The 20332-nt window shown below is 40.7% G+C and overlaps 1 protein-coding gene across 2 annotated transcripts in view; it reads right to left on the bottom strand.

Annotated features, from left to right (window-relative positions):
- The window catches only part of CERS6 (ceramide synthase 6), a 128319-nt gene that overhangs the window by 12986 nt on the left and 95001 nt on the right, over positions 1 to 20332 (bottom strand). For both annotated transcript variants that reach the window (XM_055813111.1, XM_013298870.3), the window contains exons 7-8: positions 14222 to 14350; positions 9974 to 10080 (exon numbers count right to left, since the gene is read on the bottom strand). In XM_055813111.1, coding sequence (XP_055669086.1) covers positions 9974 to 10080; positions 14222 to 14350 — 236 coding nt within the window. The remainder of the gene's footprint in view (positions 1 to 9973; positions 10081 to 14221; positions 14351 to 20332) is intronic.

Here is a 20332-nt window from a genome sequence, read left to right on the forward strand (position 1 = left end):
CCCTTTTCAGATCCTGCTGTCTCTTGGGTTTTTGGTCCCCCAGAGTAGGATTTATGTTACTCGTTTGTGCCTGGCAACTATGAGAGGAGCAGCAGAGGTCCACTGTGAATGGAGAAGAGTCAGATGAACCAGCTGCCCACACAGCACCAATGAAACAGGGATGGATGAACAATGGGGAGAGAGAGATGGTCTTTCAACAATCTCAGACTGGTTCCTCAGATTTTTTGGTTGGTGATGCTCATTACTCTCTTCTTTTAGACAGTAAGTTGATGAAAGATCTCCATAAAATGCAGCAACAGAAGGGATACAAACTCTTGAGCCAGTATTCAGAGAAACATTAAATCCACACACTTCAGTTTTATCAGTGAGCTCAGCATCACATGGAGTTCTGCTCAACCATACCAGACCCACATCAGAGTACTTCCTAACATGGTGCCAATACAAGCTCAGCTGCTGTAGAGATGGGTGACTTCTGTCCTAATACTAATTGAGAACAATACCTCTTCGCAGAAATCACAGCCCTGCCACTGAGACTGTGTTATTTTAAGTCCTGCGTAGATCGATAGGATTTCCAATTAACTAAAATGATAGAACAGGCAGGAAATTATTCATGTTTGAGGTACTGTAAAAGAGACAATTCTAATCAAGCTTTACTGGGTTCAGCTGTGCTTTTCTCTTCACTCAATTCCTTCTCATCAATAGTTACTGCCCATTAACTGATTTTTCAGCCACTGGTATGAATTATAGTATTTCCACTCTTGTGGATAGAAAAAAACCAAGAATGCAAGGTCAGAGACACCTTCACAACCCAAGTTCAAATCTCAGGAGAGTCTTGCAGTAGACATTAGGATATGGAGAGAATTCAAATTTCCTAGCAGAATGTAATTATACTTAGCAAAATGTTGCATCAATAACGTGTTCTGGCAAAATCCTTGTGTAAAGGTCTGTAATCATAACACACAGGCACAGAGAAACTACGTTATGCTAAGAATGACAGTTGCAAATCTGAAAAACTCCAGGCACACATAAAACTTTCATATGAGCAAGAGAGAACACATATCAACATCCATTTGCCTGGAGTTCATGTTATTCTCCAAATAGCAAAAGCAATTGTTGTAAACGATAGGAGGCCAGTTTCCAATCTTTGCAAAACGGTATCAGAGAACAAAACAGCCTTCCCCATGCCTTTTTTTGCTGACTGAAAATAAGTGCAGTGCTCTGCTCAAGGAATATTTCTTCCTCTTGCTTTTGGGGCACACACTGACTGCCTTGTGTTTAGCTATATGCCATGGCAGACATTTCGGGAGGAAAAGATTACCCAAACTTTCTGTAATCACAGGAACTAAACAGAATTAGCTCAAAAGCCAACAAAACATCACAGAACAGCTGCAGCCAGTTCTCTGCCAGGTACTCAATGTCTTTCAGGTGGCCTACATACCATCAATAGTAGGGGTACCACACTTCATATTCATGGGTCTAATCCTGGGAACTTGTCCCTAGACTAATGGAATAATTTTAAAATCCATAAAACTCTCGCAGCTTAAGAAAGTGTGGTGGCACAGTGTCTGCCAAGGACTCATCTTTCAAACAAATGACTGAAGTATTATGGTCCAGTTGTGGAAGAAATGCCAAAAGATGTGTATGGAGAGGGCAAAAAATAAGCACCATTTTGCCCCCACAAACATCGTAAGAATTTCCTTCACACCAAAGTCTGGGAAATCAGCCTTAAACAGTTTTCAGTTTAATCCAAATTTCTTAATAATTATCTCTACTTTCATAGCTATTATAAGTCAAACTCAGCCATGATGCAACATTGATGAAACCAACAGAACGTGCTCACTTGCACGGGTGCTGGGTTTCTCCCAGTGTTCAGCCACAATGACCTCCTCCTAGCTGAGCACTAATGAGACCCTAGCTGCATTATGGCTGTTGATCACGGAGTTCAAAAGCCATTTACTATTTCAAGCTGGAAGCTATCGCACTCCCATGCTCTTGTACAGCTATGATTTTTATGTCCCACGTACATCAACAGCTCGCGGTGAACCACTAGCATTGTTCTGCTTTTATAATGACTCTGTAGCCACAGACAATACACGTCACTAACAGCAAATCCTGGTGCTACAGATACAGCCTCTAAGAGAAAAGGGGTTGAGAAGAGGCAGAACGTTTGCACATCCTCAAACTATCTACAGCTACCTAGACTGTCAGCATTCGTATGGGCTCTGTAGTACTACCATACCAACACAGCTCTCCCCTCCACAGAGCAGGCAATGCTTCAAAGATGTACTTTGGGGCAAATTTTCCTCACACCTCTCTCTTTTAGGAAATAACCCAGTCAAACTGCAAATCCCCATTGTCAGCCTTTTCCCTCCCCTCCTTCCTTCAAGTGGTGCAGGCTTCAGAGGAGACGTGGAGAACTTCAGCTGACTACAAAGCAACTTATATGGGAAGGTGACTAACATGGTGGAAGCAACCCTCAGTTCAGCCCTCCCAGGTCACCCACATCCTCCAGCCACCATGCCTTGCTAAGCTGATCTAGAAGTGGCTGACAATGTTTGACCACAACAAAAACACCGATGCTGCTTCCCTTCCCCTGAAACATTTACATCCATCAGGTTTTTTTGATCGTTTTAGATAATTTTTTTCAATTCTGAGCAAAAGAAATGCCACAGCACAGGTTTCTGTCCTGTTTCTAATCAAAGCACAGGTTTTAGAAAGGACATATTTCATAAACAACAATGTGAGAACACTGACTGAACAATCCTTGACAACAGAAAGCATTATTACAGACACAGGGGATACAGTCGGTAGGAACTAAAAATGAGGATAAGAATCAGCTTTGGAAGTCTGATGAAATCCTTTTTCATATAATTTTTTCCTGTTATGATCACAAGAAAGTCTTGAAAACAGAAACACTGAGCAAATGCCACTTTTTGTTATTTACACTGCAAACCCACAATAGTGAATGACACCTGTAACCTTTCCATTTCTTATAGCTTCCCTGTAAATAGCTGGATAGGTATTAACTCGGCACTCCAAAGACTTCAGCTTTGCTTCATGCAGTACTCAGAGGCCTGAGTTCACAAGCACTGTAAACGATTTGAGGAAATAAAATAACCAGGCATTAGAAAGGACAACATCAGATAATGTTTTGTCAAAAGCAGATGGGATGACAACATTATATACGCTCTATTAAAGAGCTAAGACAAGAGTTGTGAGCAATTATGGAGACTTAGTTAATTAAACTTTCTTTTAAATCCATTAATAGGAGTCTATGAGGTCTTCAAATATACTGTAGTCACCTTGCCAAAAACTTTTTATTAAATGCTCTTGATAAGTTGACGGGTTATAAGTTGCCTGCTGAAACTACAAACAGCCTGAAATATAAGCACATTAGATAATTTTTGTTAGTTCTACAGCATCCACTCAGTGACATCATGAATAACATAAGGAATCAAGTATCAGAATCATAATTTATTCCTTCAGTATCTGCCAGTCACAAACAACTTAGACTGTGCTCTGGTTTAGACAATTTTCTGAGCAAAATGAGCTTGAAACAGTGTCAGAAGACATCTATTTTCCTAACAAAAAAGTTATTTTACTGTAGAACAATTAGAGATGTTTGTCCAGCTCTATACATAGTACTGGCCAGGCTAGAAAGGTTTTCACCAACTTCAGGATCTAGGGTCAGCAACTAAAACCATCACAAAACACTATGTTCATTCAGAGTCCAGACAAGGTTTAGGCAGTTGGGATTTATCTGACTACCTAAATTCTTACCATACCAAGTAACTGACCAGGATTCTTGCTTTAACTAGTGCCTATGTATTGCTTTGACAAAGCAGGATCCTTTGTTAGGGTAGGTTTGAGTTGTCTGTTTTACAATATGTCCAGAGGAATAAAGCAGGGTGACTCTGTTAGGGTTCACATGCTGCCTTCCCACAACACACATGCTTCAAGGGCCAAACTGGAGAAAATGTGCCAAGAAAACCGGTATGAAAGATGACAACTCAGCTTCCCTGCATGTTAAGAAATGCACAAAACCAGTCAGTAGCAGATAGAAAAGGAACAAAGCTAGGAAAGAGAGCGGTTCAGCAAATCTTTGCAGCAGCTGCTAGTCATGCAGGCTTTCTGCTGCCCTATTCATGAATAAAGCTGCAATTTTGCTCAGATTGAAGCTGATTCCAGGATAAAAGAAAGGAGAGAGAACAGTGCAAACCGGCAGTACTGGATCACTATTTGGAGACCCAGCGTATGCATTAATGGCATGGCTATATCCCACACTGTTGTTCAACCAGTGATGAAACTTGGAAGAGCTCTTCAGCTAGTCATACAGAGATGAGAGAAAGACTGGCAATAAGGAACTAGGGTTCATTACAGTACACAATGATGAACATAAGTTAACCTTAACTCAGCAAGGGTCATGCCATGCTTGTCTGGTTCATGCAGATAGATATTCATTACCATAAAAGAGCAATTAAAAATCAGCCACGAGCCAAACCGTGTGTACTCTCATGAGCTTTGAAAATGAAAGGATAACAAGGAACAAAGTTATTCTTCTAAGAACTGGAAGACCTCTGCTTATATACAATTTGTTGGCATAAAAATCCCATTTAGCGCCATACATTGCAGGTGGTGAGGAGACATGTACCTGAGACAGCTTTGAGTTGTAACAGTAAGAATTATTTTTACCAGCTTTTTTTTTTTTTTGACAGAAATTTTCTAGACTTACAAATGGAAGATCCAGTTAAGATATACCTACCAACATTAAACAAGACCATACCAACTAACCAAAGTGGTTGACTGTCTGTCCTCACAGACAGTGGTGCAGTAATCAAGGTACTGACAGTGTCTGAAGAGATCAAGGACAGGAAGACATACAGACTGGTTGAATTATAACAAATTTACCTAAATGAGATTTTTGGGGACAGCACATGCAAAACATGACCTCTGTTCTTTATAATCAGCTTAAGTCAGGCTTTCGTTTATATTTGTACTGTTAAGCCACTGTTTTACATTTGTCAGTGCATATATGCAATATGAGCATGTTGAGACCTCACAGGCTGCACGAATGCCAATGCTGTTTCCCTGCTTCCTTGCCTTTTGACAAAAATACTTGTCAGCAACACTTCCTTGAAACCCACTGTATTCTATCTCTCATGTACAATATAATCGATTATAAAAAATAATCAAAAGTAGTGAAAAACAACTGCAGTACCAGTCAGAGCAACTTGAAAGAACCTGAATTTACGCAGCTCGGTGCCTTCACCTAGTAAACATCAGCCTAGCTGTTCTGGGAACCTTCTTTGTTCACAACCAGAAGTTACACCTTTACCTGCAGTTACCTGAAGCTATTTTTTAAAATGATGAACAAGTTTAGTAACCTTTTATCTCCTTTCATCCCAACCACCTTTCTGCCACTGAAGCTTCTGAAATACCCTTAGTTTATGGTCATTCTGTGAAACCGGCTTCAGACACCAAACTTCACAGCATTAGATTTATTCAAACTGCCCTGTCAAAAAAGTGTGTACTTCAGAAGAATAAGCAAAGTAAGTGAGTAGCCTTGGGTCTCCTGTACAGCCCAGACTTGAGGAATTTCATGGTTCTCACAACATGAACTCTACAGCTAGCAATGAGCAAAGACTGGAAAATGCAGTGCATCACCTTCCTCACTCATGTCTCCTGGAACGGAAGATGCCTGCTTGTCCTCCGCACACCTCAAAACATTATTAATAAATATTATGACCCCATGGTGTTTCTCTTTCTGGATATTGCAAGAAAAACAAAACAGCAAAAGCAAACCATTCCTTTATCAACAGTGGTAAGACTGTGTCCATGCAAAAAACAGCATTTCAGCCCCAAGGAAGAGGAATCGCAAGGCTTACTGAAATGAAGAAAGGCTTGAGATAACTGCTTTCCCCAGCCTGATTAGACTAGCCAAAGGCTCACATAATTTATATCAATTCTTTGGTCTGAGGTTGCTTTCATTCTCCCTACAATCCTGTATCACCTGAGAAGGCATCATGTTCCCCCTGACTCATGGAGAGTTGTGCTTTATGTTGTAATTTGCTAGAACAGTGATTATGTGCAAGTGGGAGAATTTCACAAACAAAATGTCTTGTCAGTGAAAATAGCAGCTTTACTCCTACATTCACTTAGCAGCAGGAGGGAGAAAGTGTCCTGGGGTTTTTGAATTATTGCTGAAATGAACTCCAGATGCCTGCCGAAAGATTGCTAAATATATACCTAATTGCCATTTTCTTTTGTCTTAGGCCCACTGCTAAACAACCTTCAAACAACAGCATTTGATATATTCTGAATTCTTTATTAGCACCTTTATGCAAAATTAAATGGCATTTGTGCAAAGCCAAGCACAACAGTATGCCAGTGTTTCATAAGCGATGTCTCTGGAAGCCTGTCTTGTATATTTGCCTTACAGTGTGGGGGAAGTTTTCTTATAAATTACAGTCTTCCTTTTACATTACATGCACACCAATTTTATACCTCTCAGCTTTTACGCTAGAAAAATTTGCATATTTATGTAATATCAATCAGGCATCAAATTTTGCTATTTTGAATATTCAGCAAAGGAGAGCAAAACTATGCTTCCTGGCCTGCTGCCACTCCAGTGACTCATCTTTGCTGACATGCAAACTAATGGGGGTGAAGATCTGGAATTGCTGTTTCATAGAGAAAAAGGATTTGGGAGAAACAAGCTCGTATGTCCCACACTTAATTCCTGCTAACCCTGACTCCCACGTGCAATGCCCACAGTACAGCTGAGACCTGAAACTGCCTCTGGACTCTGTGGTTATAGGTGTATGTAAGGGTAACCATTAGGAGTATATAAACCAAGGCTTTGGTCTGGAAATAAGATGGTCTTAAAAATCGAAGATCATATACACCACACTGAACCATTTGCATATGCAAATAAATGTGTTCTTTTGTTGATTAAGGGAGAGGAGAGGCAGAGAGATCACCAGTGTAACCACTCCATCTGTGACACAGAGAGCACACAGCACCATGTTGGCTGCTGCATTCCTGTAATATACAATCCCTCTGCCTTCACAAGTCTGCGCTGATCTTTTTCCATCCCAGCCATAAACGTCACCCACAGCTGTAACCTGGTGCCCTCATTAGCTCAATATTCAGCGTCAAGGGAGCAGACACCGACAACAGAAGCTACTGTGCAGCCCTCTTCCCTTTCCCTCTTCTCCAGATCTACTTGCTTTGATTTTTACCTTTCTTTCAGCACACTGGGCCAGTACTACTCTACAGAGCAGGACTCAGACAAGGTTCAATCTAAAGTGGCTGTCACCTAACGTATATGTGAATGGATGGACACATCCCCAACACCAGCACAAAATGCCACAGCTGTAAAGCAGGTCTCAGGGTCTAACACTTGCTAGATAACTTATCACTGTGCTGGCAATCTCTCCCAGCACTTCCCGGACATCTTAAGGTGTGTATTAGGGACACTTACAGACTTCAGGTCTATGATGCCTGATTCCCACTAGCCATGTCAATCTTTAGTTTATAATTTGCCTAGTCCTAGCAAGGGCTTCCTGCACAGCGTGACACTTGGCTGCAACACTTCACAGAAATCTGAACCTCCAGTTTCTGAGCTTCAGTTCCAGTTATAAACATGCAGTGTTATTTCAAACACTTCACGTTGAAAGTGTGGACTTTCCAAAACTTGACTACCATAGTAAGGATGTAAAGGATGGGAAAATCTTGCTGATTTTCAGACATCTCAAGAGAAAAAGCATATTGGGCAGCTGCTTCTAGTTAAATGTGTGAAGACTAATGACCTCCTTCAAAATCATGCGCTCTGGACAAGATTACTCTGCTCTTTGTTGACTATTCAGCAAAGCAAGCACAGCAGTGATCTGGTAAATTATCTCTTTGAATAACAAAAAATTTCAAGTCAGCAGTACCTTCTTTGCCATTTCAAATAATATGGAGTGAGCTTGAAATGCTGGAGCCACAGCTAAACACATAAAGCAGCACACAGAATCACAGAATGGCCGAGGTTGGAAGGGACCTCTAGAGGTCACCCTGTCCAACTTAGGTCACCTGTGGCAGGCTGCGCAGGATCATGTCTAGATGGCTTTCAAGTATCTCCAGGTATGGAGACTCCACAACCTCTCTGAGCAACTAGTGCCAGTGCTCAGTCACCCTCACAGTGAAAAAGTGTTCCCTGATGTCCATATGGAACCTCCTGTGTTTCAGTTCATGCTCATTGCCTCTGGTCCTGGCCTTGGGCACCACTGAAAAGAGCCTTGCTCAGGTTTCTTTACACTTTCCCTTCATATATTTATATATATTTATAATACCCATCGTGAGCTTTCTGTTCTCTATGCTAAACAGTCCCACCTGTCTCAGCCTCTCCTTATGTGAGAAGAATTCCAGTCCCTTAATCAATCTCAGTGACCCTTTGCTGGGCTCTCTCCAGTAGCTATTTATCTCTCTGGTAGTGCCAGATGGAGTGCCACCATTTTTCCTATCTGAGATCATGCACGTAAAAAAACTAGCTTGCTTCATTTACAGAAATTCAGTGAACGAGCAAGTTAGCTTCAAGGAAGGACTGAGGAAAGGGAAGCAAAGCTGTTTAAGAAACAAATAATTAATCCTTGGAAAAAATAACAAGCGTTTTTAAATACATAGTTTGTGTGTCTATCCGTTTTCTCCTTTTGTCATGGTCCTTCGCCAACTCATGGTGCAATAGGGACCAGGCATTATCACATTATCTTTGGAGTCATTAAATGCTAAATGAGAATTCTACATTGTACTCCTAAGCAGAACTGATGACACAGCTCCCTGAGGGCATCTTGGTCTTATCCTGTTTACATTAACAAAACCCCAAAGAGATATCATTATAGAGGATTTGAAAGGAAACTGTGGCAGAGAGGTTGATATTGACATCTGTAAATCCTCTGCATGCTTACATAAGGAGCTTGGAGGTAATCTCTCTAAATAACACGCTGCAAAGGGTAGTATTTCTGGCATTCTTGGTGCTTCCCCAAACCCAAACTGTCACTGTAATCTTATGATGCAATGACAGGCCCCTCTTGCTCTCACAGGGACACAGACACAATTTGGGTTAGTTCTGTTCATACAAGAGAAATGAAGGATCTAGAATAATAATAAAAAAAAAACCAACAAAGAGAGTGAGGGCAACGCCTTCTCCCAGCCCTTCTCATATATAGGGCACAATTTACAGAAAAACTTGAATGGGTTTCTACACTGAAGTGCATCGGTGTGTCTCCTAACTAGACAGCTGCTTCTGGATATTTATGACCCTAGCTAAAGAGCTGAACATCTATGTTCTGTTTGTGTGCATGCATGTCTGTGTACCTAGAAGAAAGAGTACGTGCACCTTCAAGCAGCTGTCTTTGTCTGGGAAGAGGTGAGATCATGGTGACACATTATAGATGTATGTATTGCACAGCTTCCCCAGGACCCCCAGTTCAAAGGAGGGGTGGAAAAGGAGTAGCCTTCAGTATTGAAATCTGCATGGCAATAACATCCTTATACTGATTTCAGTAGGCCAAATTTTCCTTATTTCACCATTTTTCTTTAAGCTGAACGTGTTCATAAAGTGTGCACTGAAAGCTAATGAGAAGATCCTGGCTTCAACCTCAGCCTCTGATCAGTGTCTTCAGTGACCAATATTTTATTTCTCCTCTAACTTCTTGCCAACACAGGCATCCAACTACTAACCTGAAGCTATGTGGTATCCAACCCACTTCTACCTTAAAACCAGGAGAAGCCACATACATTTCTTGTCCAGCACACGTTAAACACAACAGCACTCTAGCAAATAGGCTATTTCAGCACCTAGTTACGTCTGAAACGCTCCTTGGTGCTTTGGGAAACAGAGTAATGTCAATGAATCATGTTCAATTACAACAGAGTTATTTCCAAGCTTATTTGATGCTTAGTGTATGAGGAAAATGATACGCTTACTCACCATAGGGGATATATGCCAAGCCTAGTGACAATGAAGACAATGGCAAATGTAAGGAACAGAAGGTCACTCAGTTTTTGACACTTGCAATAGTTTGCCATTTTGGCAGCCTGTAAAAGAAAGAAATGTCTGTTTACTTCTGTGAGGACAACTGAGTTCTCTTGTATTGTGTATAAGCTGTACAAAGAAGAAATAAACTTTTTATGAAATTACTAACATTTTCATTGGGCCACCTTGCAGTGATCTCGTAACACCTCTCCACCAAGCACATAGCAAATGTCTTCTCAGGTGAAACCCCAGACTGAATAAAACCAGAGTACATCTCTCATTTCTTCCTTCCCCATCCAATTTCCTTCTTGAAATCCTGCTATTTCAGATTCACAAAACCCTTCTAAACCTTTAATTGAACCCCATTGTATTTACGTTGTTCTTGTCCCCATCCAAGAAGTACCTACCTATCTCTCAGCTTTCCAGTATGCTCCACTTGCATTTTCAACATCCATCCATCTTCTACCTGCCCCATGCTCTCTGATCTTCTAGTGTTTACTATATATAAACTTTGTCTCAAATCATCTACTATGCCCCATATCCTATGTTCTCCTACAGCATCTCTTCTTCCTTTCTGGCCTATATGGAACCATTTCCACCCCAAAGATTATACCCCTCCCCTTCAAATCTTTTTCCAAGGCTCTCTTCCCAACTTGGCTTTCCAGCTTGTTACCCTATGCCTGTTTTTACATGTTTCTCTCATTTTTCCTCATGCAGTCTTCTGACTCCTCCTCAGTGAAGGAGTCACTAATTACTCTTCTGAAGTTCTAATTACTTCCCTGAAGTTTCTTTGTCCTCTTGTCCCTGAAGAAAGGAGTATGTACAAGCAAGCTTCTTTTAAGACATCCATGCTGCTTCCACAGTATTCCTGTGTGTAAGCAGTTACTTATTGTAAAACATCTGCTTCAAGGCAGGGACAGTCTTCATACTTTCTGTCAAATGTATCCAGAGAGTCACTGCACAGTGAAGTACACGAAGAGCCTGATTTAGTGCCCACTTAAGCCAGTTGGGAACCCTTTCAAAGTCCCCCTCTGAAGGCACCTGTATCCAGCTCCCATATTGAGAAGATGCTTAGTTGTGCAGATTTTCCAGAGGGCTAACAGGGAGCAAAATTACCACAACCATGCATGCAGAATATTCTGAACACAGAATTCAAACCAGAGAATTGCCTAAAATGGTGAGAGGCAGTCTGTCTGGGTTTTTTTGGCATGAACACATTGAACCTGAAAATGCTCAATGCTCATGTCAGACAATCTGGATGCTAAAACCAACCTGCACTTTTGGATGTTACCTAACTCCGGCAATATTTCCACTAAAAACCTCATATAAAGGATATTCCTCACTAACAGAAAACAAGTTAGGAAGCTTGCAAAACATGAGGAAAGCCACCAGCGCTGCGAAGAAAACATAACCCTTCCAAATCAGTCCTATATTCTAGTGGACACAAATGAGATTCCTAGCACTTTGTACTCACTGTTTGGTTTAAGGAAAAAAGAATACTTTGGTGCCAACATGCAAAGCAGAAGTTACTAACACCTTGATTTTCAGATGACTGAAAGTTCAGATACAAATTTTGGATGTATTTCCATGGTGGTAGTCTATAAAAGCTGGTTTCATAGTGTGTGGAGCTGATATTGCTATAGCAACTTCTAGTAGTATCATGTCATTTCTCAAAAACAGTACAGTTGTTCGGTCATCAGTTATTCAATAACAAATCTATGAATTATATTGATAAGGAAGGGAAAGAGTATGCTGTTGTTCAATGGAATTTGGCCACCTAAGACAATACAACACAATTTTCAAAGATTAAAACCTGTGACTATAACTGAGTAACACAGCTCTTCCAGATACTCTTGTTAGACTATTTAAATCCATTCATTTTATAGTTCAGCTATTTGCCTTGGTTCGAAGTGTCCATTCCCCGCTTTTTTAGAAAAGTGTGTCAGGAGATAGCTGGAACCTGACAGAAAGGATTCAGGTTGAACTGTCAGCTATGTGAGGCTCATACACCAGAAGCATACCAAACTGATAACTATTCACATCCATACAGCGGCATCAAAACTTGTCACAGTGTTCATTAATCGAAGCTGAAAAGTCTCAAGGTCCCCAAACAGACAGGATTTTAAGTGCTTTAGCAGGTTTAGGTCACAGCGTCTCCAAACCACAAGCTGTACTGCAGTGCAAAGATACTAAGGACCCCATAAACGACTTAGCTGGGATTCTGAAAGTTGCCTCTCAGTAGCCTAGATTTTAGTTTAAACTAATGTAGTGGCTTCATAGGCAAGAAAATTACTCTGTGTTCAGCCTGTCCTGCCATGGCTAGGCTGCTTAGAGTCTCCAAGATAACTTGCACTCAGATCTAAGAGAACAGCTAAGGATTCCTGAAAATCCTATTATGACTTCTGTACCTTCAGATGCCTCAAGACCTATGGAAAAAACCTCACCTCCGGTATTCCTACCAATATATACTACCTTCTGCAATGAAAATAGCAAAAATGTTGCATTCTAGCTTTCCACTGGACATGTTTCACTATGAAATGGTAGGTGGAAAGTCTAGTGGCCTCTGGAAATAGCTTTTCATTTTTACAAATACGTAATACGTGAAACAGGTCAGGTGCACAACTGACCCATCATGGCAAGATATTTTACTGCTTCTTTTGCAGTTTGGTAATCTTCCTCTGCACTGACTTTCCCCCCAGTAATGTCAGCAGTGTATAATAGTTCATCTTCTTTCTTATGGCACCAGGGCTGTAACCCACTGCCCTAGCAGAAGAAAGTCTGTGGAGGGAGTCATAATGGCCCTCCTAGTAAATATTGCTCAGGGCTTGTAATTGTCTTTCTTACGCTTTAGAGTAGCTTTAGTATGTCCAGTCAGAACAGACTGAATTGACTAGAAAGACCACTAAAGCATGTGCCTCACAGGGACATGTATTTGCTGAATATTTGTGAGAATACCAGCAATTTCTCTTTGTCTTAGCCAGTGAATGATCAGAAGAATTGAACTAAAGTATGTATCTCACTGTGTTTAAGGTAAGGTTTTAGCTAGCCTATTACAGCTGCTCTTCAGTGGATTTACAGTTCCACAGACACTGATCTGGAATGAACACCTTCAAGTACATCCTTCTGGTTGTGAAAAAAGAGAAACAAAGAAAGTTTGGGTGAACCCACAGCTAGCAGAATGGCTCTACACACATCGCTAAAACAGAAAAATAAACTTTAAAGATGTAATTCTTTCTAACAGAGGAAATCCAGATTCTTTGTTGCTTTCTATCTCTGGCAGTCATGTGCCTTCTAGATTAAAAACAGATTAGAAAATAAAAAACCAGATTTGCAGCACTATCAAACCAGAATGGCAGGATTTTGATTCTGCAACACGATTCACACAGTGAGACTATATTCTTGCATAATAGGATCCTTGCAACTACTTTAATAAAAAATAATTTCAGACAAAATAGTTATTAACTTTGGTTTGATCCTGATTGAGAGTTCACAGACAGCCCAATCCCAGCATCATCCAGAGCTGTCTAAAAACTGATGTGGATACAGCATGACAACACCTCTAAATTGCCATTATGGAAGTTACAGACCATCTTGACTTAAAAGAATTTCAATCATCCCTCCTTCTCCAAAGCCAACTGCTTAATACTGGCATCTGGATGTGGAGGATGGGAACCTGGAAAATCCTGAGGAATAGAGGTCAGTTCACTGCCCATGCAGAAACAGCCACTACATTGTCCAGCACCCTCTGCCCAGCAAAGCACAGCAGAAACAAACCATGTCACCTTAATTCTTTTGGAGACAGGGTTCTTGCCCCACACACCACGTCAGGAGGATCAAGAACCGGAAGCTTCTATCCCACAGTCACCACCTTCCAAATTTTGCAACTTTGAGCTTCTGATTTTACCATGTTACATTTAATATCTGTGTGTAATCCTCCCTGGCCTGCAATGCATTACCAGTCTCTGCTGTGTACACGCAACTTGACAAGGGATAAACCAGCCTGAAGTCACAAAATGCACTGCTACAAGTGTAATATATTTCAGCAAGAAAATACACTATATTAATCACCATTACTATCTTGAACTGGACTCTTTGCTTAGGAAAGCCTTGTTCTGCATAGCAAATAATTCTACCCACTGACATGCTAGCTCTGCGAATAGTGAATACCATGCACAGACACTGATGATGTATGTATTATCTCACCTCTAGGACAATATCAGCCACGTCATGGAGACAGAAGGTCAAGGTTCCCACTCGTGTCAAATTGGTTACATATGAGAAGGTTATCAGGATGACTGCTACAATGTGATGTGTAAACATGACACCAAAATCCTAGAGCAGCAAGAAGCAGGGGGAAAAAGCAAAAAAACAATGAAGCAAACAGTGAGATTCAGTACCCTTATGTAAAAATGGATGGATGTTTTTTAAACTCAGCATTATGGTTATGTTATATAAAGATCCTGCTACATAACTGCATTAAATACCCTGCTATATGTGTCACTCAATAAAATAATCATTGTATGTTAACAAAATGCAAAAATATTATTGAAAATTAGGCAGTATCTGCATTTCTCAGTTCATAGTAATTTAACCTGCTGAAGCAAACATTTGTGGCTGAAGTTACTTTAAAAAGGCATATGTACATAAAAATCAAATCACACCGTATTTTTTATACACCAAACAACACACAATATGCAAAATAATGCACCATTCACAAAAGTTCCAATAGCTACACAGGAATGGAAAACACATTTCCACCACACTAGGAGTTATCAAGTCACCTGCCAAGCATAACTGAGAGTTTTCACAGAGCTGAGAATCCCAGTTCCAGTTTTTTATTTGTTTGTTTTTAATGAAGCTGCTTTGTCTTCACACTGCAACAGGGTCAGAAAAGTTTTCAAATGAGCTGGTGCAGCTCCTCTTACTCAGATCTCATCTGCTGCCTCCTAAATGATGCAGGTTAGCTGGTTTCCACATCAGTAACTCTGAGTTATTTGGCCAGCAAGTAACTGTTACTATTGAAAAATACCAGGAGCAGCGGCGCCCCTGTAACATCACATTCCCAGATACATGCCAAGGGGCAGGCAAAGCAGAGGAAATGACCTGTATTGTTTGCCTTGGCTAGACCCCAGAATCATCACTTAGAGAACAGGACCTGCAAAGATGAGACTTTTCTCTGCAAGACACTAAGCCAGTCAAAAAGAAGTCTTGCTGGAGTTTGCTGAACTACCTGCACAGCTTTGAGAAAGTGGTATCAAAACCCTGAAGAAAAGATCACAGGCATCATTTGACCAGGGAGTTTCTCCATGCGCAGGGTACAAAGTTACTACCACAGCTCTCAGCAGATCTAGTGGCTGTCCTGCAGGGCTGTCTGAAGGGAGTGAGACCCAGGCAGTTAGAACCAGCAGCTACTTCTGGCAGCCTGCTCATCAAGCATCTTGGGAGATGGAATTTGGCTTTCTGGCAGCTTTGGTGGGCCAGTCCTGCTGAGCTGTGGCAGTCTTCAGCTAAGAGGCCCACAGCAGAGAAACTAAAACTGAAACCCTGAAGTCTTCAGACAGGCAGCACCTGGTTTGCAAAGGGTATGTGTGTCAGGCAGGACGAGGACCCTACGGAAAGTGCTGATGAGCTCCCACTAACACAGGGTCAACTCCGGAAAAGCAACAGCTACAGCTGCTGACTGCTGTCTGCCCAACACTGGGAAGAATAACTGCCCAGTGTCACCATACCTCTCGTTGGGAATGCAGCAAGCATGTAGCAGGCACTGCTGTTTTCAAAGATGTGCAGTGCCACTGCCTCTCAGAACCAGCATATGGCTTCACTGCAATGTGCACCTGGGGTCCGCAGAAAAAACCTGTAGCTTGAGAAGTCTCGCTAACTGAATAGGTACAGGACCTGCTTCCAGGCTATCACTTTATGTTTAATGCTATCAGATGCAACAAGGTCCTGTTTCCTACAGATGCTCATCAATGGGCACTGCCAGTATCTCTAAAGCTGGGGTGGGGTGGGGGAAGAAAAGAGAGAAAAAAAAAAAAAAGACTAAAAGCAGGGAACTGTATCCTAGTTTGGTATACACCCAACATTTCTCAGCTGGGTTATTTGTTCACCAGCAGCATGGAATGCAATCAAATACATTCAGCAGTCATAGCAAGCCATTGCTTTAAATCCATTTTGTAAAGCAGACTGAACAAAAGAGAACAAAAGGCTATTTTTTCCTGCCTAAGGGCCTTAAGCGAAAGCAAAGGTACAGCATCTTAGTCATTTCAGTAACTACAAACCCACACATGGGGACCACTTCACTATACCATAATCAAAACAGCAAAGCACCTACCTTATTCCCTGGGATTAGAAGTAAGCTATGAGCATTGCTATATGGCTATACTGCAGCCTAGCTCTTTACCTGCTTCAGCTGCAAATGCTATGGCACTGTTCTTAATTTTCCTTCTAACTGCAATTATGTTAGCACATAAGCAGTCCAAACAGGGGAAGAAGCCAAATAGAAAACCTCTGTTTTCATAGCTGACACATTCATGTTCTACAAACACAAGACTTCTAGTCCCTCTTGGGAGCTCTTCAAGGCATTCCTGACAATATGGATTATTCCTAAGCAGCCCTAATGCTCTTGGGCAGCAGTCTTCCGCACTTCTGTATGAGTCTACTTACAGAAATGCTGTCCAGGGAACTCCTCTAATAATGCTTTGTAAAAGAGACAGTTATCTGACTCTGCCAGCTCTGAAACAACTGAGAATTGTTAGGAAAAAAGTAGCAGTGATATAAATAAGACTACTTTTATTATTCTGGTCCTTTCTTGTTTGTGATATTTCTTCGTCAGTAACTAACACTATGCTTTGAAGATGCTGCCTGTTGGATTTTAATTATACATAAGGGTAATGAATACATAGTAACTAATGGTACAAGTCCCTGTAATGTCAAGTGGTACTTGTTTTCCCAGCTTACTCAAGCACTTTCACCCACACACAGCGTAAGAGCAGCTGTACAGTTACGGGCTTTTTCTTTTTTAAAATGTATTCCAAACTGTATGTATGTTTGTGCAAGATGCATTTCTTTACAGCAGACTTATAGCCTCCAGCTGTAACTGCTGAAATATGTCATGTGCCTGTGTCATGAAAATATGTGGCTAAGAACAGAAGAAAGAACCTACTGACACCATCAGTGGGAAGAACACAGGGCAGACAACAGAGAAACCCCATGGGTCTCAACTTCTGGACAAGCCCTCTGGAATCAAGGCTTCTGCTACCCATGTTTGTTTAGCATGTCACACTCACTGGCTAAACTGCCAAGTGGCTATGGAGCGTTAGTGTCACTAAAGGGTAAAACATCATCTGCATTAGTCACTCCAGCTTCTGGAAATGGGCTATGTTATAGATCAAGAAGGAAAGGGATTATCACTAAAGGTTTCAACCATTACAGTTCTAGTAAAAGTCTGTAAAACGTACACAATCTAAATTCCTTTCCTCTGAAACAAAATAAATCAAATCTATGAGTCTTTTTGTTGCTGTCTGAAGAAAGAGATCTAGGATCCAGATTTAGTGAAACATAGCATAAATTTTCTAGAATCAAAATGGAATATTCAAGAAAATTAGCAGCTACAAATCATGTTATTTTGGGAATGAGCCAACTGTCATTTTCAAAAAAAAAGTAAACCACAGAAGCTCTGGGAATTGCCAAATGCTTGGAACTAGAAGGTGTGAATACACAAAAAGGTCTCCTAGATCTTCCACAAACCTGTTAAAACACTGACTGAGTAGAAATTTTATACATTCTCTTAAATACACCTGTCATATTTTTCTATCAAGCAATACTTTAGGTATCCAGAAAGCATATAAATAAGCCTCCCTGCTTTTAAAACTCATCAGGGTCTTGTAAGAGTAACGAAGTTCCCTGATCTAATTCTGTTCTACAAAAGAGGAGTATGGGAAACTGGACAGAGATGATAAATAACCCAAATTATACTAGGTTGCAGTCTTCAAAAATGAAAACCGTTCGGGGTAGAACAACATTACATCAACATAGTAGATATTTATGAAGCAAACAACATGCCATTATAAAACCATAAACGTTAATCTACTCAGCTTGCTGTGTTAATGCCAATAATAGGTATGTGCAACAGCCTAAATATTCTGCTCACACCTATTCAGCCAGGCAAAGGTAATCTGGTGGAATTCATAACACCTAAATAAAGACAAACAGGTATTTGAAAGTCAGCAAACCAATTGGAAGTAATTCTGAAGTTATGAATTTGCTATTAGAAAAGAATAACGGAGATGGAAAACAGCAAGTACATTTCTCTTGAGCCACAGCAAGTAAAAGACCAGTACTGCAGTCAGGCCAGTGCTGAGTGCTGGTGCTCAGAGAGGACCTACTGCACCTCCAGAGAAACCCAGCTACATAAAAGTGGTTGACTGAATTCCTGCAGTGCATGAGGCTCCCAGGGAACTTTTGATCATCCCAGACACTACAACACAGCCACTGCTGAATTTAAAGTACCTAAAATGGTAACCAAGACTAAAAGTATTCCTCTCACTGTAACATGAAAACATCAACAGGTTTCTCAGGCTGAGAACTGTTAATTTGCTCTGTATAAGCTGTCAGGAACTATTACAATAGCAACTGATATTAGTTGGCAAATTTCCTCCTGCTTCTTCCAGTTAAACAGAGCCTTATTTAATATGGGCACCGTTTCATGCATTGCATATTGAGTACATTAGGAGGTCTCCACATTTTTTAAACTAAACCTGCTTTTTTAAAGAGAACTATTATGGTGCTGCAAGAGCTGGTGCCTCTGTCAAGCTTGTACTATTTTTTGTCAACTACTGTAAGATACCAGTGCTAACATTTTTCAGCTTATGGGTTTCCTTGACAGCTTGCACTCACCCCACTATAGAACAGTTTTACTGTATGACACCAGTGCATGCCTGCATTTCTCCAGTCTAATCCCCCTAGTTCTCAACTTCGCTTACACTACAAAAAGAACTGTCTCCACAGTCCAAACTGGTCTGTGATCTAATAGGTTATTTATAAATATGGCACCTCCACTGTCTCCTGCAGGGTCCTTATAATGAAAGGCTTTTGACTTGCTGATACTGTACTCCTGCTCTCTGCTGGACACTGGATGTTCTCAGACACAGCAGGTGCATGGGACGATGCTTTGATCTGGTGCTCTGGCTTTAAGCATTGCAAATCTGTGGCAGGGGTGTTAGCTGTTAGCAATCCACTTCCCCACCTCCATCTCCCATTCTATTTCCACAGTAGGCTGCTGCAAAGTCTCCCTAATAAAAAGTCATGTATACATAACTGAGAAACAGACTTGCAAAAGATGGACTTATGGACAGGATTGGGCTTTAGCTCTGTGCTCAGCTCATCAATGGGAACAAACTCTCCAAGTCATGGGGGAAAAAGCTATAGCAATTGCTCATGAGATGTATTAAATGAGAAAGGTATTACTGGCCTCCCAAAGGCCCTTTTCAGAAGTGCACTTCAGCACTGAACCTAGATGCTGTTAGGGTAGACTCCAATTATTTTTCACATGAACAAAGCAACTAGTCAGGAATCAATTAAATATTCTTTAACGATGTATTGTACTGCAAAATTGCAGTACTGTTGCAATTGCAACAATTGCTGTTAAAATATTCCTCCCTTCCAAGGTACACAAGGAAAATAAAATATAACCAATGACACAGTGGGGAGGGCTGAATATGAATGCAGGGAGACTGATTAGACACAATACAGTTCTAGAAAAATAACCTAAAAAATTTTGTAACATTGTTGCAGAGGTTTGGTTTTAGTTGATATATTGACAAATGGCTATTCAGTATTGCTGGCACCTGCAGTTTATGTATATTAGTCAATGCTACTCTTGATTTAAATTCATCTCTGCTATCATACAGCTTCGTTCAGCACTCTTTTTCTGCATCTCTGTTTTTTGAAACAATGAAGTTGTACTCATTTCAAGCTCATGACTAACAGTAAGGGATATTTAATCCTAAATTGCTTGTTTTGTTTACAGTTTACCCTCCAATATGGATTTAAGATTTGTGGATGTTTTCCTGAGTTTTCTTCTACTTCTGGAAAAATTTGGAAATTCAAATAAAGGGATATTTTTCGATACATGCAGCTCTGACACAAGACCTCCAGGAGCAGCACACTGTGGTTCCAAATAGCAAACAAATTTATTCAGGATATACTGGATTGTTCATTTACTCTTTTCAGAGTTATGCTCCTGCTAAAATTCTATTAAAGAAGGATACTTCGATTAGCATAGCCTACAATCAATTAACTAAATGGCAGTAAAAG

This window comes from Falco peregrinus, chromosome 8 (genome assembly GCF_023634155.1).
Source record: "Falco peregrinus isolate bFalPer1 chromosome 8, bFalPer1.pri, whole genome shotgun sequence".
Classification (NCBI taxonomy): Eukaryota; Metazoa; Chordata; class Aves; order Falconiformes; family Falconidae; genus Falco; species Falco peregrinus.